The following is a 26,936-nucleotide window of genomic DNA, read 5'->3' as shown; positions in this document are numbered from 1 at the left end:
CTGGAGAACCCAGCTGAATAGTTTGGGACAGCTGTCAATCAGCCAGGTGCAAATGCCCACTATGCCCGTGAAAAATCACATTTTGTGCCCGTGGCCCAGAAGGCACCAAAGGAGCTACATGAACACGGACGCACAGCTCAGGCAAACACACACAAAAATGTGTTACCGTGCTTACAGCTTAGTGGGTTTCTCTGTATTTTATATGCACCACTGCCTAATTATGATCAGCATTAGAATTCTTACGTCATGTAGCATTAAAATACTTCAGCCCTTTCCTTTAAGCAAGGAACTCCCAAAATTTATCTTAGAAAGCAGATGGGCCCTATTATCTGTGCCTATGAAAATCCTATTTACAATGTTGTACATTTCACGCTGTGATATCATATCTGGAACCAGTCACTCTCCCCATCTGTAACGAACAACTGTTCTCATATGTGTATTCGGGGGTGAGGATCTGGCTGCAGAGTCTCATGATGTCACACTAATGTTATATTATTTTACAATAGCTCACGAATAATAGCTGCTATATTTATCAGTGTTTTTATGTCAGTAGGGCCTTTGTTTTGAAAAGGAAGAAAAAGGTTTGGAGGAAGGTTTCTAAAACACTTTCTGATGATTCCAGTCAGCTTCACAAAGAGTTGCCAAAAAAAGTTTCTAACCTCAACTTTCTCCAGCAAGATACAAAAAGGTCATGATTTCTCAAGTTCCTCTGCTAGAACCAGGACAGGCAATACTCAGACTAAGCTTCAAGCATCTCAAATCAAGCAGATTGTAAGAGGTATTGTAACACACATGCTTCAAATGTTTTTTGTGTGTCAAAAAAAAAAAAAAAAGTCAGGGTTCAAGTACCTGCCTGCTACCAAGGCCAACGTGGAAAAAATAACCCACAAAAATCAGGGAAACCCCAGCATCCGTACGCACAAAGGAACAGCTCTCCAAGAAAAAAAACATCCTCTTGATGGCAACACAGCCCAAGAGCCTCTGCATGGTGTGTACTCACTCCGCCTGACCCCAGCAGCCCGGCAGGGAGGGTCTGGGAGACACTGGAGGCGTGGAGCAGACATGAGGTTCTGGCTGGCGCATCGCAAGATGATCACGGTCCTTTGGGTCAACGTTCCTTAATGCACAACTTGACTTCATCTGTTGTGCACGGCCAACACCATCCGCTTACGTAACTACGCAGAAGTTATTCAATCTTGTTTGCCTTCAGAGCAGCCTCTGTGATTGCAATTAGCCTGATACGCTTGGTGTTTGCTCACTGCAGACAGCTTTATGGGCAGGGAAGTGGGAAGTCCAGGCGCTCCTAAGCACCTGTGCTCAGATCCCCTTATCTTGTGGAAGGACACTTCTGCACATGTCCGTTGATTAAATGAATCCACGAATCCCGCAGGGCACAATTCTCCGTGCAACTTACTGAAAACTGAATTATGTCAGATACGGTACCAGAAGTCATTAAGACTATTACTATTGACAGACATCGGTGCCCATAAAGATACACTTTTGTTCTTCCTTATTTAGGGCTGCTTAATCTTCATGGCACTTGTGTTTCATCTAAGAGATCTCCCATATCTGCCAGCAGTTTGGGCTTTCAGGCACATTTAGCTGCACTGCTCCATTGCCAGGGCACAGCAGCATCCTCAGAGCTCACAGTAGGGCCTCTCCTCTCTAAGACACCTCTGATGTTCTCACACCAGCCAGACCCAGTGTTTCCAGGATGTTCCAGGGGACTCCCCTGCTCAGAGTGGTGCTTCTGACTGGCTAGCACTCAAGCTTGCTCAGGACCATCATATTCAGGCCAGTAGGTTTCGTTTCTTCTGCAGGTTCTCATGGAGCATTTTTGCAGGCTACCATGCCAGATGAATGCCCTGCATTTGGGGATTAATGCAACGGGCATTTATTGACTGTCTCTTGCCACTGTACAGAGCAGTGCTGAATATTTGTCCATTCACTAAAAGTACTTTCAAGATCTCACATATCCTCTTCAGAGTGGCAGTGATGAATGGTCTTGATGAGATGATGAGGATGAATGAGTTAAAAATGAGAGATACAGAGCTGGGATGCCCATGATGTGACACTCAGCCCTAAATGATTACATACAAATCGTAGAGCTTCAGCTGTTTCCCTGAGACATGGAACTGGGTGAAAGGAAAACAGCTACAGCCTAAGAAAGTACATATGACTCTTAGAGTCACACAGCACATGACCTGGAGTAGACACCACTCAATTCCAAGAATTGGGGATTCTTTTGCCAGATAACATGCAGTCACAGGTCTCATGGGACCTAGTACCCCGCTGGGATTCTCAGGTGCTAGCCATAGTCTGATGTGCCTCATCTGCAGCTGCAGTCGACCTTCCCAGCAGTCTACACACTCTTATTTGCACTTAATGCTGTCAGGCTGCATTACCAAACAGGTACCAAAAGCACTCCTGATGGTGAAGCAAAACCTTTAGTCATTGCTGTATGCCACTGCAGCCATCTCAAATCAAATGAGAGGAAGTCCCAGCTCAAGGCTGCCATTTCTTCCCTCACCATTTGCTTCCCAGTGTGGATGCCCACAAGATTTTTTTAAAAGGCACTGACCTGGGGCCAGGGCAGCCCAGAGGGGCACACTGATAATTAGCAGGGATATGCTGTGTAGTCATTTTTCTGAAAGCTAAGAGTTGATCAGATTGTTCTTCAGGAGGGAATTAGGCTATCTTAAATGTGGAATCCTCAAAACACAGCAGAAATCACACCATTATGTTATTATGCAAGAATTACTACACAATTATAATAAGAAATCAAACAAAAAGGTAGGTAATGCCATTTGCAGCTCTGAAAATATCAACCTCACCAGCATTACAACACAAATTAAATGTCAGTGCACCAGTGGGTGTTTGGGTAAATGATGCCTCAGCATGAGTGTCTGTCATGCCCTCGCTGACTTCCACCTGCCTTTTCCCCAGCCAATCTGACCTCACTGGGGTGCAGGGTGTGTCTTGAGCATTACATCATGATGAAGACCATTACAGCTGCTGTTGTAGGAGACTCCTCTTCTCCTGCACCTCAGTGAACCTCAGTCCTGCCTGCTTTTATGCAAAACTCTTGTGGGTAAGCTGGATCACAGAAATGGCAGGTCCAACCCCACATTTTGCTGCCTACTTATGGCTTCAATTGTGCTGCTCCAAATGGAAGCAACAAATCCAATCTTTGATGGGCACAGAATCTGAAAAATGGGAACTTGCTAGCTGTTCAAGGCAAAGAACCAAAACGACACAGGCAACTGATTTTCTAATAGTGATGTGCTCTTCTGCTTCATCTACTATCTGTGCCTCACTTCAGTAACCATGCTGTCATCAGAGGTTGGGGCAGCCCTATGACCTTAATGGAGCACATAGGAAATTATGCCCATTTGATATTAATTTAGGCGGCTGTATCATAGTTTATAACCCTTTACCATAATGCTGTGGTAAGTACAGCCCCACGAGACCTCAGGGACCACAGCATTACCTGCATATCTCCCTTTTTTTTGTGGGAGGGAGACTTCTGGGAAGATTTGGTAGAAACAGATTGACAAGAGTACATCTGGAAGAAAAGGCATCTGCACCTCACTGCCAAGGACTAATTAATGACTTTGTGAGGAATTTCAGCAAGAAGTATCTTGCTAAGGCTATTCATTTTCACTTACACTGACAAAGATAGAGGCTGCGAGCATCTGCTATGTTTTTGATTGTCATTGGTAAAAGTAACAGTCTCCACAACAACCACTACTGTGGCTAGCAGCTCATCCCCCCGATTCATTGAGACTGTGGATCCGGAATTTTACAGAACATCTGCAATCAAATCAAAAACTGTACTGCAGCTGGTCATAAAAAGGTTCACCCCATTTCTAGAACCTCCAGAGAAAGCAGGTACAAGCGGTGTATCAATTCCCTGTCATGCAATTAGCTGGCATTCACTTCCAACAATTGCCTGTGATTTCCACAGACTTATCACATGAGCATGGTCATTCTATGTTCTAGGCACCTGAATTAGCTCTCCCCTTTTCAGTCCCGCTGAAACATCCTCCTTTGACATGTAGGCTTCAAATATACTCTTCTTCCTCCCTCGGGTGGGTTTATTTCGATTCTTTCTATCGCTTGATGTCGGGGCAGCAGCATAGGATCCTCCTGCAAACAGAAATTCATAAGAGTTATCTTGTCCTTCAAACTTATCTACGTATCTTAACAGCAGCTGTACAAGGGCTCTGTACTCGAGCTTGAACTTTTTTGCAAAGGGTTTGCCTAGAAATACTGGCACCCGACTTCAGAGCACCGAAAATCCTGGAATGATCACATTTTACAAATAATTAAGCCTTTTACAGCTCATTTTAGAGTTAAGAGCATTCATCCCAGCCCATCTTTTAATAGCGCTTAGCACATGCTTCAAGGCAGCTTATTCCTGAAGCATGTACGCACTCTTTAATACCTCTGGGAGTTCCCAGTTGTCTAGGATTTATTCTGCTGTCTGAATTGCTCATTGTTTCTGTCTGCGATTCAGAGAGTTGTCTCTTCCTATCGAAGTTCTGTGGAGCTCTTGCAGATTCAGAGTTGTTTCTGGTCCTTGCAAACCCTCTCTTTTCTGCACCTGAAATCAAACAAAAGTTTGAAATAACAGAGGACAGAGGGAAGAAGCCCACTGCCAACTCACGGTCCTCGTGAACCTCGTGGTCTGCAGTGCTTCAGTACAAGTCACAATTGTGAGTCATGCTCTTTATCCAAAAGAAACGATGTCTTCATTAGCTCATTTGTAATCTGTTGGCTCTTCGTGCCTCTTAATCCACCACCAACTTTAGCACAAACGAACCTCTGGAAATTACGATATTCAAGTTGGATACAACCCTTCCAAAATCCTGGGAAATTCATTAGAGCGTATAAAATGTGAAATTGTTAAACTGTTTCCAAAGCCCCTGCCTCCACCCCATTAAGCCCCCAAATAGTGAGAAAATACAACTTCCCTGCAACTTGCATTTAAAATTACGTAGTTCAGGGAAAAAGGAGAAAAAAAAAATCACAACAACCCACCCTGTACTAATTAACTTTCGAGCTACCAGAGGCAGCAATGCACACGATGACACCGCAAAGAAATGCCAGGGCTCCGAATGCCCAGCCTGCTCAGAACAGGCCGCGATCGTATGAAAATATTCTGCAAAGACTCACCCCTTCCTTCCCTGCCATCACCTCAGACCCTTCCCTACAGCCAGGAGAGCAAGCAGCAGCTTCCAAAGCGTATGCCAACGCTGTTCCACGGATCAGCACATTGGAATGCAACCCAGCGCCGTGCAGCTGCCCTCTTGGCCCTCCACCTGGATACTGAACATGTCATCACAGCTTTGCCTTCCAGCCCCTCCTGGCTACGCTCCCTGGGTCCAAGCTTGTACCTGCAAGTCAGAAAACGTGCAATGCCAACTTATTTGCTAAGGGGCTAGCCAAGTTACAAGGCAATTTATTTTAATTTCTTTTTTTTTTTTTTTTTTTTTTTAAAACGCACAATACCCTTCAAAAACTAAACCAGAAATCGCTTTATGGAATTAAGCTGAAGCAGCGGGAAGAAAGGGTAAACAAAACACTACTTCAGCAGAGAGGTTTAAATATACAGCACAATAAGAGAAATCTGCTACTTCACCGGGTCACAGACAAAGCAACTTCCACATACAACAACGGGGAAATCAGCAGGAGGAGGGAGGGATCCTCCTAACTCAAGAGAGACCAAGACAAGAAGCGGGACAGCGTGAGGTGCTGGCTCAGGCCAGCCCACCAAAATGATCAAATGCCACAGCAGGAGCTCAGACGGGATGCTGAAATAAAGAGGGAACCTACGTGTTGAGTAAGGATAAGGATAAGGGCAGCGTAGCCTGGTCTCTGTACGTGATCAGCCGCTGCACTCTCCCTGCATGTGCTCTCACAGAGGACACGAGGGAGGCCGCAGCTGTGACAGGACAGGAACACAACTGCAGATTTAGGCTTCAACGGGTGCCCGAGAGGCGATGCTACCTGTGCAGACCCCGTTACACGGAACTAAAACCATTTGATTTGCAAACGCCTGATTTGCAGCTGCCCTAAGGGCCAAGGGATTAGGTTCAATAACAGAAACTTAAAATAAAAGCAGAGGCTGGAGGGATCTGAGGAGAAGAGCATTTGAATTGGCAACACGGCTGGCTCTGGAGAAGCTTTTCAGAGACATTTTGATGAAGGAACCTCACCTAAATACCGCAAAGAGAACAGGAAGCAGGATCTTAGGCAAACTCTGAAAAAAGCAAGGCCCTAGACCCACCGAGGTCACGCAGCCTGCCCCACTGGAGGTCCTTAAAAATAGGTGAGGCAGATGTGTGTCAGAGCCCATCTGAAAGAGCGTTTTTTTCCTTGAGGTAGGAGGCTACACGAGCTCTCAAGGTCCTCTCCAGCCCTTGTTTCTATGAGAGCGAGTCGCCAAAAATACTATTACAGATTAGAGAACTTGGGGTAAAGAGAAGGCTACATCTTAGAAGGTAATTATGGAGGAGCTGGAGAAAAAAAAAAAAAAAAAAAAAAAAAAAACAAGAAAATTAAAATGCAGGAATATCTAGTAAGTTTGCAAGTGAGCTGAGAGCCAGAGGTGGCCGAGGATTGTCACTTCCCAAAATCCTGGGCCACTACTGCCACAAGCGGTGCACCACAGCAAGACACGGAGCAGCTCCTCTCTGTGCCAAGGGGAAACACCAGACCAGAGGAGACACCAGAGGCACTCGCACACTTCCAACGCTCAGCCTTTGGTTTGCTCTTCAGCAGTCTTCTTCTTCATTCACTCAGGCTTGGACACGAATCCAGAGAAAAAATGTGCTCCAACGACCAAGTTGTGCTTCAACGGAGCTGGCTTGAAAGCCGGCTCACACGCAGCCACTTTGGATAAATATCTGACCGCGTTGGCCTCGACATTTAGAGCTAAACAAAACCAGCCCTGTTACAAAGCCACAGACAACTGTCACAATTAGCACTCAACTGGAACGCCTCTGATTCCCCACCAGTGTCACTGCTCGTGTTTCTCCTTTTAAAGGGGAAAGAAAACCACAGGTTGCCATCTGTTTCAACCAGACTCAGTATTTCCCTCTTTTATACACCTGTCCCTTCACACTGCAACTTAGAAATATTTCTCACCATGAGCTTTCCTGCTGCCCAGCATTAATATTCTGATGGACAACCAGACATCATCCTACAATGCAAAACGTAACTGGACAAAACTCGATAGATAGTGTGGGGTACACTGAGAATATCCTTCCCGAAATTACTGCAGGGATGGAGTTGGTACAACTCTATTCCAGCAGCAGGTGTGGCAGGATGCCTGCTTTTTCTGCCTTGTTACAGTCGTGTGATTTGTAAGATAAAGTTTAGGATAAGGAGATGTCACACGAAGCAGTAGTGCATTCTAGGCATTAAATATTCGATGGCTTAAAAAATAAGGAAACAAATACCATACAATTTTTTTTTTTAAACTTCAGTAGAAGTGAGACTGAAGTGGAGAAGCTGGGGGTGGTTGATAGATCCCAACTGGGGTGGTGAAGCACCAAACTGTGCACGTGCAGAACCACTCAAAGCTGGAGTGCAGAGCATGAGTGCATGCAGTGCTAACCCAAAACACGAATGCCCCCACAGCACAGCAAATACAAGGTGGTTGGGTACGAGCTTCTGGCTGCGCGGATGGCTCGGAGCTGCTCTGGGGCTGCAGTCCCCAGGACTTCTAGAGGCGTGATGCCGTCAGCAGGAATTACCAGGAGTTACAATCTGAGGGAAGGGGACAGACTGTTCCCTACCTCAAGTCCTCTTGGGGGGAGATTTTAGCTGTGACAGCCTAGATACCGGGCACGGAGGCTCCCTACAAAGGGTGGCAGAGGAGCACCTAAGGAGGAGGCAGCAGTTCTACACGCACAGCAAGGAAACACCAAAATCTAGCCCAGAGGGAGCACTCTGAGAAACAAACAGCTCCCACCTTCATGGCAGGAGAGGCACAAGAAGTGGGTGGCTTGAAGACTGGCCCACAACCAGTGACTCCCTTTTTACTCTGATGCAGGCACCACAAGAGGAGCAGAAGGGATGGAGCCAGAGGCTGGCTCCAGCTGGGACCCAGAACCCAAGCCCCACTCACCACATCTCCACTTCAGCGCAGCGACATTGTGCAACAGAGCTTTTTGATCTTTCAGCCTATCTATTCATCTCATCTTGGGGAAAAAACTGCACACGGCAGATTCCCAGAATGATCTGATCAGCCTTACAGGAAAAGAGGCGGTTAGATGGTTCAGTTTAGCTTATTTTGACATAATTCTGGCAAAATCGCTCTATAGCTTAGGTTTAGGAAATTACTGCATTTAATTTCACATCTATATTAGTCAGTTGATCAACTAGATGGTCAACTAAATCAACTGATATGTTCAACTAAACGTGAACTTAGCAAGGCCAGGGAGTCTTTAATTATTATACTAAAATTTGCATATTACTTCCTATAAGAAACAATCAAGATCCTAAATGAGACTTGCCAAAACTAAAACGCTTCCAACTGCCCTCTAACACGTGGCAAGCTGTTTGACTACTGCCAACAGAGATGGAAAGTGTTTCTTACTGAATTTTCATTAGCACATGCATGACTCCTCGGATGCAGCTCAGCCAGGATCCAGCATCAACTGGTTTTACCTGAAAACCCAAGGTAAATCCCAACATAGTCACCTCTGTATGGCAATCCCGCTCCTGTCAAAGGGCATCTACTTTCACTCGCCATTTTTACCTCCTGTTGCACATCCAGCTGTCCCCAACCCAGCTCTCCTGGCAAGGACAGGAGCACCTGAGAGCGCCAAAACGTCGGCATTAGCTGGAAACTGCCCCATGGGTTCAGGGGTCCCACCCCACCTACAGCCACCTCGATGTGTCCCTTTTTAAGAAAAAAGACGTGGTGTTGAAGGGAACTATATTCCCCATTATTATGAACTTTTTCAGCACTAAATACTTCTGCCTACTACTTATGTTATCACCCAGGAGTGGGCATCACCACTCCTGCTGGCTCTGCCATCGCTAAGGGGATTTTCCATTGCTCCCCGGTGTTAGATCATCATCTGCATGTGCAAAGGAATCTTTCAAATACCATCGCTTATCCAGTCAGTATGAGCATGAAAAGAAGCAGAAGCGTAGCCCAGAACTGATAACATGCAATAGAACAATCTGTTATCAGTTAATGAGATGCTCTCAACACATGGTTACTAAATATTTGTCCGTGTTCCTCCAATGGTTCGCTTCAGAGCTGACACGTTGGGATGACTTAAGCCAATTTCCTTCAAACCTTCCAAGAGGTTCCCTGACATTTAATTCTTCAAGAGAGCCCAGCTATGCAGTTACTAAGCCACTGGAAGGATACACCCATGAGCCAGAAGGCACGGCACGGAGGCTACCCGTGGTGACCCAGGCATTGCCCACCCCAAAACTCAGGGATTAACCCACTAAAGGCAAGGAGAACTGCTCCAACGCCAGCCCCTGCCTAACCCTGTGCTCCTGTCTCAGCCCAGTTAAGCTAAACAAAGCGTGTTCCTTCCCATCCCCAGTAGGGACCCCAAGAAAAGAATCCAGCCACGCCACAACCCCAAGCACCAGCTCACAAACTGCCAAGTGCAAGCTGGCCCCTGGGCTCCTGGCAGAGCTTGCAAACCAAGTTTTAGAAGCCAAATTCTGTCTTTTAGCAAACGAATGCTTTTTGCTACTCGCCAGGAAGTCCTGCCCGCAACTTTATTTCACTATGGAAGCTGATGGGTATCCAGGCACATTAACAATCCCAGAATGAAAGTTCAGCCTACAGAAACCCTGCCTGGTTTTGAAGACATCTAGCGACCCAAAAATCCCAGATCCCAGTGCTGATGCAGCTGTACCAGGCAACTACTCATTTCTTTCTCCAAAATCAAACAAATTCTACCAGCAAAAGCATATTTTGTCGGTACAAAGTGCCTTAACATCGGGGAGGTTTTGCTAGGATCCCCACATCTTCCCCTTTCCTAGGTGTAAACAGGCAACGTAAAAGCTATTTGATATATTCTGCTGCTCAACGGGGCCTCCGAAAGAGCTCCCTCCCCTCTCAACATTCAAAAGCTGAAACACATTTGTTAAATTGTTTTTAGCTTCTAATGCACCAGCAACATCCAGTACGTGCCATTTCATAGAACTGACTAACTCATACCCCAGGCACTTCAATGACCACTACAACATCCAGGAGCAGATGACCTCACACGGGCAAAAACAACAAACACCAGCAGAGAGATCTCAAACGCGAGCTACAACAATAAAAACACTGGTCGCAGACAGGTCACAAGCAACCAGCTATTTATGTTTTCAAAAATATTTTGTGGATTTAAGAGATTAAATGTCCCGCGAATGGTAACAGCCAAGTACTTTTTTGTTCTGTTTCGTTTTAGAAGGAAAAACACAAAGACAGCTGTTAGTGTAGTTGTTCAGAGAAAGACTTCTGTACCAGGAAGAAAAAGGATACTCCTTGGACGGCATCTTGAGCAAAATGCCAAGCGAGTGGCCCAGCAACACAAACAGGACCCAAACCCACCCACCACGCTCCCCGTGAGCTCAGCTCCACTCCAGCCCGTGCTCGGGATCGGAGGGAGCTCAGCTCCCCGAGAGCCTCGAACCACAGCCACCTCGATGCATTTACAGCAACAGGTTAAATAAAGCCGATGGTTCAAGGTTCAAGATGAAAGACAAAGCAATAGGGAGAAAGGAGGATGTCATGGGAAAGAATTCATTCGAGATTTAGGAGTGGAAAGGCTTGGAGATACGGTATCAGTTCGGTGAGGTTCCGTTGCAGCAAAGACCTTCTGGAGATAAGCCTGCTAGGCAGTATGTCAAATGTTCAACCTGTGGGCTAAGAGAAAGGCTGAGAGCACGTTCTCCTTACCACAAAAAAATAAAGATCTCTGATGAAGCAAACCCAAATAATCCCGAACTGATGGTTCTGCAACACTCCCGTGCTGCACTGCAATCCAAAAAAATCCAGGACTGCGCCACAGAGCTGAAGGGAGATCCTACAACACGACCACAGGTCCTCCTAAAGTGGTGAGGATGTAGGAGATCTGATGTTATCTTCATTTAAAAGTAGGTAAATTTCCAGGAAAGGGGGTATCGTGGCAGAAGAGGACGGTGACACAGCAGCACTATAGGGATTTGGGCAGATGGCGGATTGCATAATTAAGTTTAAAGTTAATTAAACAGTCATTCAAAGAAGAGAAACAATGCAGCCCTACATTTACATGCGTGGGCTCGGCCAAAATGCAAATCATATGCAAATGTCCTGAACTGAGGGGATGATGTATTGAAATTCGGCTGCCAGGCCTCGCTCCCATGCCCACCAGTTTGCACTAATTGACCCATTACGACGGGCCACTGGGGCCCAGCCACGGCAGAAACCCAAGCTTCCCAGAGTCTAGACAAATCAAAACAAAGCGAGAAGACAGCCCGTGCTCACACCTCTGAAACATGATTTCAGAAGCCATTCAAAGCAAACCAGTTCCTGCAGCAACAGCCCAACTGGTCACCAGTAAGAGCAGCCCCAGCCGTGCTGGCCAGCAGCTCACCCACCAGCACGACTGCACTAACGTGCCGGGATGTGGTCCAACCATCGGCCATCTGCACACCCGGGAACAAAGCTGGAGCATGCTCTCGTCCTGCCTCCCTGGAAAGGGTGATTCTCCCAATATTTTCGGCAGGAAGTCTGCCAAAATCTGCACAGAAGGGTGGAAGGAAAAAGCACAAAGCAAATCCTGGCCCCGTGGGGTCAAAGTGTCCTGCACCCCAGCCGGTGACCAACAGGCTGGAGAACCACAGGCTGTGGTTGATGAAACATCCCCACTGAGAGACGGAGGTAGCAAAAAACGAAGTGGCACATGCATGGATACGAAGGAGAGAGGAGCAGAGACAGCAGCCCATTTCCAGACTCGTGCCCAGCTCACTCTGCGTGGTGGGAAGCTCCCGTTGCCACCGCTGCTTTGCTTTAAGCTGCACGGGCTTAGTCGCAGCTATTGTGTTGTACGCCCTTCGGTTTCAATATGGACCTAGGGAAAATGAAAAATGGTGTTGCTGACTTTGGCTTTCTGAAAGGGCCCGTGCTCTGAGGGGGAAAAAAAAAAAAAAAAAAAAAAAAATGAAGTGAAGAAAAATGCACAATGGATTCTTTCTGCTGCAGAAAACAATGCTGTGGAAACTGCTCCCGCCTGCCAAGATCATGTGCCCGCGACACTGTGCTTCCTCTCGCAAAACACTTCCAAGCATCCTCATGCCTGCAAGACTCTGCCTTCGGTAACTCAGGCAGTAATTGCAGCTTTATCCAATTCCTCAGCGAGGTTTGTGTTGTAGGAATACTACGAGCGCGAGAGCCAAAGAAACCATTCCAGGCTCTGAACTGGGGGTTGGTGACGAAACTCATTTAGTAGCAATAGACTAAAAGTTTATCAAAATAGTTACTGTGCTCCAGCTGTGTGCGGCAGCTCAGCGGCGTTGTCAGGGAGGGGATACAGCTCTTCTGGTTTTCAGGACTCTCTGTGAACCTGCTCCACCCTGCCCGTGACCTCCTCACCACCTTACCCCGCCTGATGACTGCGCTCCTCCAGGCTTCCACTCCTGCCTCGGGATGTGGGTCAGGGCTGCTTCCACGGCCCCCAATCCTCCCCTTCGCCCAAATCGTCTTCCACAAGACATTTGGCTCTTTGTTTCGTCCAGCTACGACGCGAACAGGCTCCTTCAACGCTTCAAGAAAAAAAAAAAAAAAACGCTTCGAAAACATAATATCGCGGAAGTTCTCCCTTTGATTTCCCCGGGCTTCAAGCGAGCTCCTCGAAGATCAGAAGAAGTCAAGAGGCTTTGAAAGGCACCTGTCGGGAGGTGCTAATGCACTAGGAGATGTTAACAGCCGAAAATGAAAGGACTGCTTTCAGCTCCATGCATATCCCGAGGTTACCGTATGTGCTGCAGAATAAAACAACCTGCTGAGGAACCATTCCCCGTGCTGCCCGCTTGATGTATTAGGTACGGAGTTCATGGCCCTTAATATTATGGAAGAAAAAAACGTTTAAAAAACATACAAACGGAACAAAATGCATTATTGCTGCCAGCTTTTATCTATAGAAAGCCGGACGTAGTCTCCAAGGCATGAGCTGCCCCAAACATCTGTGGGTTGCAGCGTTGACATCTTCCTTCAGCACCCTGCAAGTTTTTATTTTTGTCGCTGAAGACATCATTTTACGCGGTGGATCCCAGCATCTTTTCCATCCTGCCCCAGCCAAGCTACAGCTCTCCACAGCCTGGATTTCCCCACAAGAGGGAGTTAGGGACATGCAGCCCACAGCACCTCGCGGAGCAGGGGCTGGAGGTGGGAGGGCGAGGGCTGGCCACCAACACGCCGGCCACGGGAGCCACAAGCAGTGGTCGGAGAGCTGGGCAGTAGCAGGGCCTGCAGAGGAATCACAATCAGCTGCTGATGGCTGCTGCAAAGCGCGTGTCCTGCCTCAGGACCCGAGGTAAAGATGGTTTGGAGATGGTCTGAAGAGGCCGGAGCTGATTGGGGTGTGTGGCTGGCTGACCCCATGGATAGCAGAGGACAGAGGGCTTTCCGAAATTAAGTCATGTTTGAACTGCAGCACGCTTTGGGGTGTGGGTGGGGAGCGTTTCTTATCAAGGCTTTTAAACGTGCCAGCAAGAGCCCGCATCGCATAAGCCTTGGTAAAACCGTTCCAGTGGTCATTTACCCTCCCTGCTAAATTGTGCTTTATTTCCAGCCTGGATTTGTTTAGCCTCAGATGCATTATATCATAATCCGCTCAACTGAGTAGCCTATTATTGAACATCTGTTCCCCATGTAGGCAATTTGCTGAGAGCTCCCTTCCCCCAAGCATCTCTTTGATAAGTAAAGCAGGGTTCCTCACATCAGTCACTCGTGATCCCGGCGTTTTAATCTTCCTCGTGGCCCTCCTCGGAGTATTCATCAATTCATCACCATCCTCCCCGAACAGAGGGCATCACCACAGGACGCAGCGCTCCCGAAGCTGCTGCTGCTGCCGTGCCAAAGACACACGCAGCCCCTACTCCATCTTGCAATTCCCATGCTCGTACATTACCCTCTTGGCCACATTTCACAGGAGGGGGATGTTCAGCTGATGAATCCATCAAAAAGCTCCAAACTTCTTTTTTTTTTTTTTTTTTTTTCCAAGCTGTTGCTTCCCACACTGGGCTCCTCACACCGCTCGCATGGCTCTGCGCAGGCCCGGGACATGGATTTTCTTCTGCCTGCTGCCAGTGACCGCCCCCATTACTCAACGCTCCCAAGAAACTCTCGGCCATGCTGGCGTGGTTTCTTCCTGATCATCGACAGAAGTATGAAACAGCACAGGGCAGAACGCGACCATGTAGGAACCGGCCACACCTGTTGGTAAACACGGCTATAAATTGAGAACTGGTAATTAGTGCAGCCAAGCAGCTCCCAAGCCATTACACCCAGGCTGTGATTCTACCAAGCTCCAGCCCAGAAGGAACTGACACCGAGGGAACTCAACACAACCTTGGCTACAGAAAACGATGACAAAGTTGAATAACGGTTTGAAAACTAATTAAAATTTAAAATCAGTTCCTGGAGTCACCCACTGTGGGTTTTTTTCCTGGGAGTGACATCACGCGGACAGACCCAGTAGTCTGAGCTACACGATGGACACCTAATTTCAGAGATTGGAGCTAGAGAAGGAAAAAACAGTTTAAAAAAGCAAGTCAACAGTAAGAAGCATCTCTGCTGATGAACACTGGCATGTGAAGGATGCTGCTGCAGGGAGATAAAGGCTTTGCTGCTGGATGCGAGGGCTCCTGCCACAGAATTTGGTCCCGCTGCAGCTCGGCGCGCTCAGGGCTCTGGTGACGGGCACAGACAGCGATTATCAGATGGGATCCCAAACCCACAGACTCTACACGGCAGGATCTCATCTCCCCAGGAGAGGATGCATCAGATATTAACTCACATACTAGAGCTGATGTTAGCCAAAAATGCTCGTTGCACAAGCTTCAGGAATGCAGCATTTTTCCTATCAAAAGCAGCCCAAATTTATGTTCGCGATGACGTTGCTGAACCATTAGAGAAAGGAGCATCCTATCTCTCCAGTGCTTCTCAGATGGGGCAATACCGTAAATCCAGCTTTCCCTTCCCTCCCATATCCTATTACGATGATTAACATCACCTAAACACTACATTAGACTTGGCAAGATTAGCTGCATTTAAGAGATTTCCACAGCAACCAGCATTCTCCATTTATTGAGCTGATTCTCCGGCCTTTGCTCCATCGCTGGCTCACATTTACGGGTGCCAGACAGGGAGATAGCAGCATTCTTGAGCTCTGAATTTCTCCACGCAAGAACTGGAAGGCTCGCCGCTAAAAAGCAACGCTCTGAAATTTGCCTTGCAAGGTTTCCCAGCTATCGTTTTTCCTTCAAAGCTCCAGCAGAGAAACAAAGGCAAATACAAAATGTGCTGCATTGGATGATGGCAAGACAAAAGCCCTGGGATTTTGGCATCTTATTAAGCCCGGTATTTCTTGATCAGCTGTGCCCATCGAGCCTGCAGGAAAGCCATTCCAAGACATTTCCTTCACCTGTGCTGAACCTTGCAAATGTCAGGGTTGCAGCCACAAACACAACAACTCCATCCAACAGCAACAATCGTTGGGTTTTTTTTTCAAGCTACGACGCTAAACACCAGCCTGCTTGCCAGAGACACTCCTCTGTGGAAGCTGCCCAAGCTGGTTAAATATCACAGCCCAGGCAAATAAATGCCAAGCGTCAGACAAACAGTAAATCAGAAGGGGCCACGGGAATCTTGCACGGTCTCAGACAAAGCATGCCGTGACCCAGGAGCTGGCTGTTCCCTCTCGGGGGGCTGCTGACGCTGACAGACAGGCAAGGTGCCTACTACATCAAAGCTTTTTGTGAGGGCAGCTGCAGGAGGCTACCTGGTGGTCGGTGGGGGTCTTCTTCCCAAGGAGGACGGCAGCAGGTACAGCTGGAGACGGTGTATCTGAAAAATCTGAACTCATTTCAGAGCGATCAGCCTTCAAAGGAGCACCAGCGTCCTGTCCCACCCCAGCTTTCAGCACCGACAGCCGCCCCCCTCTCAGCTCTTGCAGCTCCTGACGTCCTTTGAAACTGAGCGTGGTCAGGGGACGGCGTTCCCAAAGATCCCCCTGCACCCACCTTCGGAGGGCACTTCTCTTACGCAGACACTTGATTTTTGGTGTGTTTTTTGGGGGGATTTTTCCAGCAGACCAGCAGACTATCAGTAGCGTTCCCCCACAAACAGGCTGAGGAGCACATGAACTCAGAAAGCGGCCGCAGCCTTCCTGCCCCTACTAAAACAGGGCTTGTTCTAAAGGACTCACCAATAACATGATGCATCACAGGTATTTCAGACGAAGTTTCACTTAGCAGCCATACAAATCTCAACCACCGGCATGTGACAGACAGATGCTGCAGGAAGAATCAGCGCTTCTGTCCTCAAGGAAAAGGGGGGTTTTGAGCTCTTTTATGACAGAAACATCAGGCAGTGGTCTGTCTGAAAAGAGATTTTGATGACTAATGCCAGATTGAAGTGGGAAAACCCTTAGAGCCTTTGATCAAAAAAACAGAAAACAACCCAGAGGACTTCATGAAAGACGTTCTGTTAAGGGAACTTTTTGTTAGGGAAATCTTAACACCCAAAGACCCTAAAGGATTGGAGACTGAGGGAAAAAAAAAGCAGGGAAATCGCATGAGATGAAAATCTATAAGCATCATAATATAAAGTGACGCTTTTGACTGATTTTCTGCTTCGTTATGGTTTCAGAAACTTCAGAACAGGAGGCTTCACAGCAATTATGCTCGCAGAGGTTGGAGCTGCGATCTGTGCCTACATGCAGCAAGGCAGACTGCTGGTCCCCTACAGTGAACCCCAGGTGAGCTCCACCGCTGTGCCACCTTTCAGACAAGGGTGGTTCAAACCCAGAGCTCCCAACGCAAAGCTCTTTGGGCAATCCAGATGGTGACAACCTCCGCTAAATCTCTGCACAACGCTGAGGAGCTGGGGCAGGGAGAGGTGGAAAAGCTCCAAAAGAAGAGCAAAGTTTAGCTCTTGGTACAGAAGCTTAAAAACTACAAAGCCAGTGGGAGCTCAGCAGGACTTTCTGCTGAAAGCCCCAAAAGCAGGAAAGCAGGCAAGGGGCATGCTGTCACAGCAGAGACATCTCTTAACCAAGGAAAAATAAATTGGCCATGTAGGAGAGGACGGATCCTGAATTTCTCCGAACAGAGACGAAAACGAGGCGCAGGGGTGCCCACATCCATTTTGGTGTGTTGCTTCAATCTGCATTTCTTGCTTCATCCCACAAAGTTATTTTGGGATTTTTACAAAGCCCAAAGTATGCTTTGTTTTCAGGCAGCTCTGAGAAATGCAACATCTTACAGCAATTATAGGAGACCCGTACACAAATACACACACACACGCCAGTAGGAGCTATGCAGCAGATCCTGAGGACACACAACTGCACAAAGCCAGATGATGCTTCTCTAAGCCTGCATCCCAGCTCCACAGCTGGGAAACCACCTCCTGAGCACCAGACGAGGTGGAGGAAAAGAGTGATTTGAAGAAAAAACAGCAGGCCTGGTGCAGAAGGAGCCAGCCTCATGAGTAACAGGATGTCTCAGCCTGCTGTGACGAAGCATCCTCGCTGATAAGTGGCAGGTTCCATTTGCTAATTACAGCTCCCACCAGGACAGGGCTATTTGCAAGTTTTCAGCATGTTGCTCCTCAAGTTCACCCAAAGCCAGAGCTCCCAAGTCAGCCTTTTCCCCCACCATTCATTACTTTTTAAGGGCGATATGTCAGGACAGCCGGACGAGCAGCTGACAGAGCAGCACTCTGTAAAAACAGGCACGATCTGCAACGCCAGGAGGGACTGCCATGGCCAGCCTCCTAATTACCTGCTGCAGAATTATTTCTGTCCTCCAAGACAGGGCTGGGGACCTTACAGTGCGGAATGACAACGGCAATCACGACAGGGAATAAAACCAAGTGCAATTTCAAATGAGCTCCTCCTGCAAAGCAGCCCTCCAGAGGCACTCGTGGGCTTCGCTTCTGGGCGAGCGGAGAAAAGCACCAGGGGGATCGTAAACAAGGCAAGCTCCCTCTGGGAGAGCCAGAGAGCAGTTCTGACCAGTTTATACCTCAGGGTTTTCCCCCAAATAAGACAAGGTGTTGGAATTAGCAGGGACATCGCCAGCAGCGAGCTCCAGGGTCCGTGACATTTGCTGGGGCTGCACAAACCTCTCTGCTTGCCCCCAGGGCCGCAGGAACTGCTGCGCCACTGGAAGGACATCAACAGGGACCTGCTCCTCGCTGCCTGAAGCCTTCTACAGAGCACTCAAAGGGGTTTTTCAGCCCTTCTCCTCCTTAAATTTTAGCGCTTTCAGTTTTAGGCCACGGCTAAACCTGAGCTGAAGAGCTGTTAAGAAGAGGACAATGAAACAAAGCAATCTAAAGAGGGATGCTTGGCTTTGAGATTAGCTCAAAGAGCCTTTTGGTAAGCCTACTACAGCCCAGCAGAGTTAATTTGTGAGGAAATGTCACTGCTGAAAAGGTGATACGCCTCGCTGCTGTGACAGAAGCAATTCTTGCCCCCAGAGTTTCACAAGCCTTGATTTAAACTGATCAAACCAGACACCTGCCTCTGCAAAGGAATCTGACTTATATCGGCATCAAGAGAAACAGACGAGCTTTGAAGTGGGAAAATATTAATCTGGCACTGTGATGTGTGAGATCTTCTACTTAAATGCCTGCATTAAACCTTTATTTCACTTCAACGGGAGTACTAAAATATACTCACACTGAGCAGAAAAGACATCTGTCCGAATCAAATTACATCTATTTTTTCCTCTTTCTTTCCTCCCCAGGAAACTGTTTTCATGCCCCTGCAAGTGTTCTGGAGTGTGACCAGTCTCAACTTACACAGGAGGGTGGCTCGGGAGGCACGCAAGGAAAAGAAAAGGAAGGGTGTCACTTAAGCAAATAATTTCCCAATAATCTTCCCAGCAGTGTGAGTTTTCCACCTGAGAGGTCAAACACACGATGGCCAACATTTTCTGCTCTCGGTCTCCACACCAAGTTTCTAAATAGCTGCTTTTCAAAGGGGTTGTAAACCTCACTCTACAGAAAAGCAGGAGGGAACTGCAGGTGCTGACTTCGGAAAGCCAGGGTACTTTTATTTTAAATGAAAATCCACGTAGACGACTATCATTTTCTTTGTTACAGCTGTAAGTCTTTTGGACTTTTGATTTACAAAAGCATTTTCTTAAGACTTGGGATTCCTCTACTTGTGGTGGGCAGCCTTTCTGATCCACTGAAATATCTTTTTATGCTTCTCCTCTTTAGACAGGTGTTTCTGTTTTCTTAATACCCGAGGGGTAGGAAGGGTTGATCACATCACTTCTCTCACAGCAGAAAGACAGAAATTTAAAAAGCAGCTTCAAAGAATCACAGAAAATAATGCACAAACCACCGAAGTTTGCTCTGAACAGAATGAATCCATGAAAGACATGTCCCATTGAATACACTTCTTGATTCGGGCCAACTTTCAGAGTTGGTTTAGAAGTTTACTTTGATCCTTCAGGGTGGCAAGGACACTAAAAATACAAAACCTTGTGGCTGGTGAGATTTACAATGCACGTATTCCTGCAGAAATCCTCACCAAGGATTAGTGCATCAACATGTGGTGATGCGTTGGACATAAGCCCTGCATTTACTCCAGGAGGACCTGATGCCCTCTCCAGGGGCCAGGCTTGACTTTGGATGAGGAACCAAGAAAACCAGACGAGCCTGAGGACACTTCTCAAAGCTGCAGCACCTAAAGCAAGGCTGTCTCCAGGGAGCAGCCCGTCTATCTAGCACGGAGTGGCTGCAGCACACAGCTCTCACAGCAGAGTAACAGCTGGACAGAGGTGCCCAGACCCTTTCCATCAGGGGGATACTCCAGGCAAGGTGCCATCAGGTCACGCCTTCCCACAGAAGTGACAGCCCGTGCCACCAGCAGGCAAGCTTCACCGCAGAAGCTATTTACTTTTCTCCTGGCAGGTCGTTTTCTGCTGGCTTTGATTCCCTGAACCAGCAGAGGGAAGAGAATGGAAGGAAGAGCAGCCTGGACCCACAGCAGCCCTGATTTAGATCAGCTCGGACAGCTCTGGGACCGCACCTCAGGCCACCGGCCGTACCCGTGCAATTAGCTGGCACAGCGTCAAATTCGATTTCTGAGAAGTGCAGCACCTCACACCAACAAACTAACTAGTCTTAATTAACATCAGCATGGAATCTCTTAGCTGCTCTTCCCTACTGTCCAAAAGTAAGTCTCTACTAGTTCGCGGCAGGGTAAAAGGCAGCCGAGTCCCGTACAACAGCCAGCATAACAAGCACAGAATTGTTACCATGAGACATACCAGAAAAACCCTCCCAAAAATGAGGCTCTTCCATAAATGTCAGCAATCTGCTTGTGTTAAGTGTCTAATTATGATCCGTCTTGAAAGAACTCATGAAAGTTTACCAACTTTAGCACATAATCTAGCACATAATTCTGCTGTCACAGCCTCCAAAAATACAGCAAGCCCTGTAAAAAGCGTATTACTTGCCACTCCTGACTGATGGGGCACAGATTTGCCAGTGATTCAGTTAAACATTTACTTGATTTCAAATCCAAACGTTGTGATAGACCTCGGGCCCCTCGTACCCAGCTGAGAAATTGATCTCTTCTACTTGTTACAGAGAATTTAATGCAGTGACATTTATGAGTTCCTCCAGTAGTAGTTCATAAGATCAGGCTATTTCAAGTATTTCACCGTAAATATCATTCAGAGGAAGTTTTAACCCATTACATCAGGAGATCAAATTTAAACTGCCTGGCTTCGGCTGCTTGTAAATGCTGTGAATTTTTTTTAATAAAGAATTTTATCTCTGTAAGTTGGCTTTTTGCCCTGACCGTTGCATTTAAGAGGCACTCGCTGTACGATTGCAAGATGTATTCTCTTTGTTACTACCAGTAAAATTTACTAGAGTCAACACCCTGTATCAGGAATTAGATATTATACAGGCATCTTAGCCCCTGAGTATTAGACAGGCTTGGACGCTCTACAGAGGCTAAGCAGCACTCCAGATCCAACGAAGCGACGCAGAGGGAACTGTGACTTCGCCTTGAGCCAGCTCAGATCCAGCAGCCTTATTAATTTGGACCCTGCCCCACAGAAATTGGGCTCTCCTAGTCCTGCGCTGGTCCTGGAAGCAGCACAGCCACATTCACAGAGCCTGTGCCAGGGGACCAGGCCCTGCCAGCGCCAGGCTGGCTCCACGCGAAGCCATTTGCACATGCAGCATGGCTGACTTGTAAAGCAGGACGAAGCCACCCCCAGGTAACTAAGGGCTGACTAACTCAGACAGAGCACAACTGGCTCGCGTTAACTCCCTCATGACTAAACCATCACATTCAATTCCAGGGTAATTGCAGCACACGGACCAAGCAGGTCATTAGATCGAACTCACCGTGGACGTGGCCTGCAGACAAGTGACTGCTTTTCCTGGCATTTGCTGCCAGCACATCCCCGCCAGACTGCTCAGTCCCCGAGTGCCCAGCTGCCGGGTCCGTGTTGGCAGGACACCTGCCTCGTTTCTTGTTTTTCTTCCTCCACGTGTCCTCCTCATCCTTCTCGTCAGAACCAGACGACCTCTGCAGAGCTGCGCCGTGCCTCGGGCCGGTCGACGCTCTCCCACCCGGGGCGTCGCTCGCGTTTAACAAGTCGCCTGCAGCTCCACGCTGGTGCACGTAGCAGTCTTCCTCTGCCTCCAAGTCTCCTTCTAGGTGAACGTTGGCATTTTTTCGATGAGAACACCTGTTGAGGACGGATTTCTCGTTCTCCAGTCCCCCAGGCCCGGGCTGTTCCAGGTGAGGCGCTCTGCCTGGTGAATAGCTGTGCGCTTTCAACCCGTTCCTGGCCAGGTTCTCCTTCGCCAGTCCTCTCCTCAGGGGTGGGTCCAGGTCCAAGCTGAGGTCGTTGCAGGTGCCGTCTTCCAGCTGCATTTTCTGCGCGACGTGATTCATGTAAGACCGGAATCGGCCGCTGTGGTGCTTCTGCACGAGCCGAGCGTACGCGTTCTTCTGCGGCACGGCGGGCTTGCTTACTCCTTCCTTGGCACCTTGGGCAGAAGCGCTTCGCACGTGCCCCTGAGGATCCATAGCGCAGCAAAGGGCCAGACTTCAGAGTTATAAACAAACACAGGGGAAAAGAAGGGTCATTTTCTCGAAACAGAATGACAAATAATTGCCTACGCTATAAGAGGCAAATGTTTAGTGAGTGAGAACGTGTTGGCCTTCACAGAAATCCCACAGGGTGATAAACTGCTCCGCTGCGGGGACGGGGTTTCACACTGCAGCCAACACCTGCCCTGTACCAAGCCACTGTTGGTAACTGAGTGTCCGCAGCCTGCAAGCCATAGCTGCCCACAAGCCTCACAAAACGGGGACTTTTGTCCCAGTGCTGACACCCCAAATACGACTGATTCCTTTAATCCTCCCCTCCTTGCCTTTCAACAGCCCAGCTAAATTAAGGGAGTAACTGACAGCCAGCCAGATGTGCCAGTGCAGTGGTTGTCAGAACTAAAACCTTGTCATGTCCAACTTGAAGCCTTCGAAAATAACTGCAGCCTCGCTGAGGTACCTACAGGTTGCGGTAAAAATCAGGTATCGCTTGTTAGCTCACCTGCACAGTGGGGAACTCTAGTGGATTATACAGAACATGTGCTCCGAAAACCAACACTGACCATTTCAGCCTGTCTTTCTTGCCAAAAACTTGTTCCCCCTGTGACTGATATAAACTAAACTCCCTCACACCACTAAGGACCTTGCAAGAGCCCATAATTCTCAGTGATTCTCAGCTCTCGTACCTGCAGGGGATGTTAAGCCCTCCACCTTTGCAGCATGAGTACGGAGCTTAAGTAGATCAGGCTTTCAATCCCCTTTGAGCTGCTTTAGCTTTTAAGCTCTCGGAGTGAAACAATCTAGTAAATTGTCCTCAGCTCCTATTAATGTAAATTATAAGCGCGGATAGGACATATCAATGATCTCTGCTGTACCTAACACCAAAGAGGAATATAAAATACACGGTTAATGTACACCAGTGCAACTGTTGTCTCCTGCAGGGCTCCATAAAAATGCCTTTTTCCCTTCGAGGCACGTTTGAAGCCGAACAGCTGAATTTCACCCCAGCTGTTACGGCGAGAACTTCGAGGCCGCGCTGTCACCTTTTCTATGCCAAAACTGAAAGGCACCGGGCTCAGAGCTAAACTAAAGGACACTGCCCATGAAACCTTTCTTTCTTCACTTCTCCGAGCACAGGAGCGTTGGCAGGACAGAACGCAGAGTTCAGCAGAAGAGAAATTTATGTTCCCTTCCTTACTCCCACCACGGTGGAATTTTTCTTCGCCCTCAGCCAGCTCTCAGCTCCCTTTTGCTGCAGTTGCACGGAGGACGAGCCCCCACGCAGCCTCTTGTGGACACACACTGCCTGGGAACAGGGCACCTGGCGGAGATGAAGGGTTGTGGAGCTGCCTCCTCCTCCTCGCTGCCTGCTCTGGCCCTTCCAGCGAAGCAGCGCGAGTTACGCCTCGATTTGCTGAAGTAATTGAGCACGGATGTGAATGGCCTTCACAATACAAAGCAGAAATTAAAAATCCCTGAATCAATAGGAAAAATTCTTTGTGTGGTTTGTGCTTCTCGCTCCTAAGATTTTCCATCGGCGCTGGCCAATAGCTAAACTCTTCTCAGAGACTGACCTGCTGTTACAAAACCCTCGCGCGGGGAGGTCTCCGGCAGGGCCCTCTTTCTAACGTCACCTTCACCAGCTGCCAGCCGAGCAGAGGCAGATAACATTGACGAGGGCCTGCGAGCCTACTCTCCAAACACAGGCTGGGGCGGACAGCACTTTGCCACCTTTATCTATCACCAAAGAGCAAACACCTGCCTCTCGCCTCCGCAGCGTTAGCCACGTAAATGGAGCACAGACATAAAAAAGGGGGGGGGTCACCCCCTGCACATCACATTTGGGCTATTTGCTTCCCAAGGGCAGCCACCCAGGGCAGGGAGGGAGGGCAGAGGGGGGCGAGGAGCACCCATAGGGGCAGCAGGGGGGGCTCCAGGCTGGCTGTGGAGCCCCCCCACGCTGACCCCATCCCCACAACTCCCCCAAAAACCTGGTGGGGGGCTCCTGAGGGCCCTGCCTGGACCCCCCCTTAAGGGCCCGGCCTCGCACCCCTGAGGGAGCCACCTGGGGGGGGGGGGGGGGGGGCGGCCGGGACGGCTCCGCCACCGGGCTCGCAGCACCCGACAGCCCCCGGGGAAGCGGCTCCGGGCCCTTCTCCGTGCCCAGCCCCTCGGGGTGAGGAGGGGGGCCCCGTCCCGAGCCCCCCGCCCGCTCCCGGCACTCACCGGCCGCCCCGCGCCGCTCCGCGCCGTTTAAATGTCCCGACGCCCCCCCCCCCTCCCCTCCCTCCCCCGCCGTCCTCTTCCGGGTCGGAGGCGGCCTACGGGCCGCGGCGCGGCTCACAAGGCCTCGCCCAGCGAAGCGGGCTTGGGAACGGGGCCTCAGGAAGCCTCGCAGAGCATTTGGTCCAAGTGTCCCCCTCGTGTCAGTGTCACCCGCTCAAACGTGGCCCCAAGCACCGCGTCCAGCCGTTCCGAAACGCCCCCGCTGTCGGCAACGCCACCACCAGCTCCCCTGGCAACCCATCTCAGTGCCCAGCCGCTCATTTTTACAATAAATGTCTCCTCGTTTCCAACCTGACCCCCCCCCCCCAACACAACTCGAGGCCATTCCCTGTAGCCCTATCACTATTTATCTGTGAGGAGAAGCCGATCCCAGCTCCCCACACCGTCCTTGAGCCCCCCAGCCCCACAGCACCACAGCACCCAAGCAAATGGGCACCTCACCAGGATGGGGCAGAGCTTCGCGCAGGGGGGGGACAGCACTTAAAGGATGAGGCCAGGAGCAGCACTTCAAGGATAAGCACTTAAAGGATGAGGCCAGGAGCTCATCCGCTTCCCTCCTCTTCCTGATGCCGCAGGGTTTTGTAGCAGAGGGAGAGCCAGCGTCTCCCTGACTGGGAAGAGGTGATTCGGTCATCCTGTTGTTACCTGAAAATCACACCGGGCTTGCTAGAGAACTGCAGTCCGATGAAAATCTGGAGAGAAACCAGTCTTTCTGAGCAAGACTGGCACCCCCAGTGCCTGCTGTTTGAGCTGTCTGCCTGGAGCAGCCCCTTAGAGCACGCACAGGGTGGTCCAAAGGGACCTCAAGCGTGTCTGCAAGCAGGGGCTGATGTAGAAAGGCTCTGCTCAGTCTTCTCTTCAGCAGGAACCTTGGTCTGAGCAGGCCGTGCTGCTCCTTCACTTGGGAAGGGGACAACTGGTGCCCGCAGCACCTGGCATTGGTCCCCTCTAGAGGCCAATTGCAATGCACAACCCACGAGTGCCAGTCCCACTCCTCCTGCAGATACACCACACCCAAGGCCCTGCTTACAGCATGCTGAGCCCCACGAAGCCGTGGTGATAGCGCTGAGGTGGAGCTGCTCAAGGGGAAGCCCCAATGGTAGTCACGCAGACACAGACTGCTCTGTGTCCTGCCATTGGGTTGGTTGAGGGAGCTGCCCAAAAGCAGAGGGCTTTTGCTGTGGGGACCACAGGAGGCGGGCAGAAACACGCCTTCAGTAGGACCATCACATCGCCCCACATGCTGGGATGCCATCAGCAAAGGCAGCATCCCACTCAGAAGGACCAGAGACTCAGCTCTGCCCCAGCACAGCTGGGAGGCAGCAAGCCCCCGTACTGGGCACGCAGCCACCGCATGGCAAATAAGCGAGTGTCCCCCCTCTGCATGAGCAGAGCCACCAGTGTGCAGCAGCTGGTCCCCCCAGGTGCTGGAGAGCAGACGTAGTTCCCGGCTGGAGCTGACCCCGGGGGGAGCACAGTGATACGGGATCCCCCTTTCAGTGCTCTCCCCTTTCCTCCTGCTCTCCAGACCGCTGCCAAAGCAAAGTGATTGCCATGTGCTCTGCTAACAGCATGGCAGCAGCGTGTCCCCAGCTGTGCAGGGCAGGCCCTTCGGTCTGCTTGCCCTTTTGGATGAGTGGGAGATGGGGTGGGGGGACCCAGGAGCCCCCAGCCCCACTGCCCCCCTCGCTGTGAAGCCAGGTGGGAGCAGGCAGCTCCTCTCTGCGTGCCGCTGAGTCACGCCGTGTCTCTGCTCCTCTTCACCCCCGTGGGGACAGAGCCAAGCCCGCAGCTTGGCCGGGCTCCCTGCTGCACCAGGTGGCACCACCAGCTGCCCCGTTCCTTCCACAGGAGGCGAAGGAGCTGGGGGGGGGGGGGGAGAAAGCGGGGGCACTCGATGTTTGTCAGCAGTGCTGCCGGCGCGGGGGCCTGCGGTTTCGCGGTGATATCATGTGTGGCAAGAGGGACACGGCTTGGACACCTCCATCATCCCCGCCTCCTGCCTCCAGCTGTGCCCTTGTTGCGCAAGGGGCCGTGAGCCCAATAGGGCCTGGAAACGGGTCTGGTGCATGGGGCAGAGCCTGCACTTGTGCCCCTTTAGCTCTGCTCCATCACTGGCCCAGGAGGATGAGAGGGACAGCAAAGGCGTGCCACCCCCCTGGTGCCCCGAGGGCAGGCAGCGCCCTTCCTTTGTGCACTTCCAATGAGGGCACATGTACGCGTGGCAGCAGCCCGGGATGCCCCCAGACACAGCCCCTCGCAGGGAAGGGCTGGCTGCTTCCATCGTTTATCTGCCGTCCATGACTATCAAGCAGAGAGGAGCAC

The 26,936-nt window shown here is 49.8% G+C and overlaps 1 protein-coding gene across 1 annotated transcript in view; it reads right to left on the bottom strand.

Annotated features, from left to right (window-relative positions):
• DIS3L2 (DIS3 like 3'-5' exoribonuclease 2) overlaps window positions 1–24,591 on the bottom strand; it is a 188,494-nt gene extending 163,903 nt beyond the window's left edge. The window contains exons 1-4 of the mRNA XM_032193590.1: window positions 24,552–24,591; window positions 21,614–22,323; window positions 4,448–4,606; window positions 4,007–4,149 (exon numbers count right to left, since the gene is read on the bottom strand). Of these exons, the coding sequence (XP_032049481.1) occupies window positions 4,007–4,149; window positions 4,448–4,606; window positions 21,614–22,304 (993 nt within the window). The 5' untranslated portion in view covers window positions 22,305–22,323; window positions 24,552–24,591. The remainder of the gene's footprint in view (window positions 1–4,006; window positions 4,150–4,447; window positions 4,607–21,613; window positions 22,324–24,551) is intronic.
• Window positions 24,592–26,936: the final 2,345 nt, after the last annotated feature.

The sequence above is a fragment of the Aythya fuligula genome, chromosome 9, assembly GCF_009819795.1.
Source record: "Aythya fuligula isolate bAytFul2 chromosome 9, bAytFul2.pri, whole genome shotgun sequence".
Classification (NCBI taxonomy): domain Eukaryota; kingdom Metazoa; phylum Chordata; class Aves; order Anseriformes; family Anatidae; genus Aythya; species Aythya fuligula.
The sequence above is the reverse complement of the archived record's forward strand: the minus strand, read 5'-3'. Positions and strand labels throughout refer to the sequence as shown.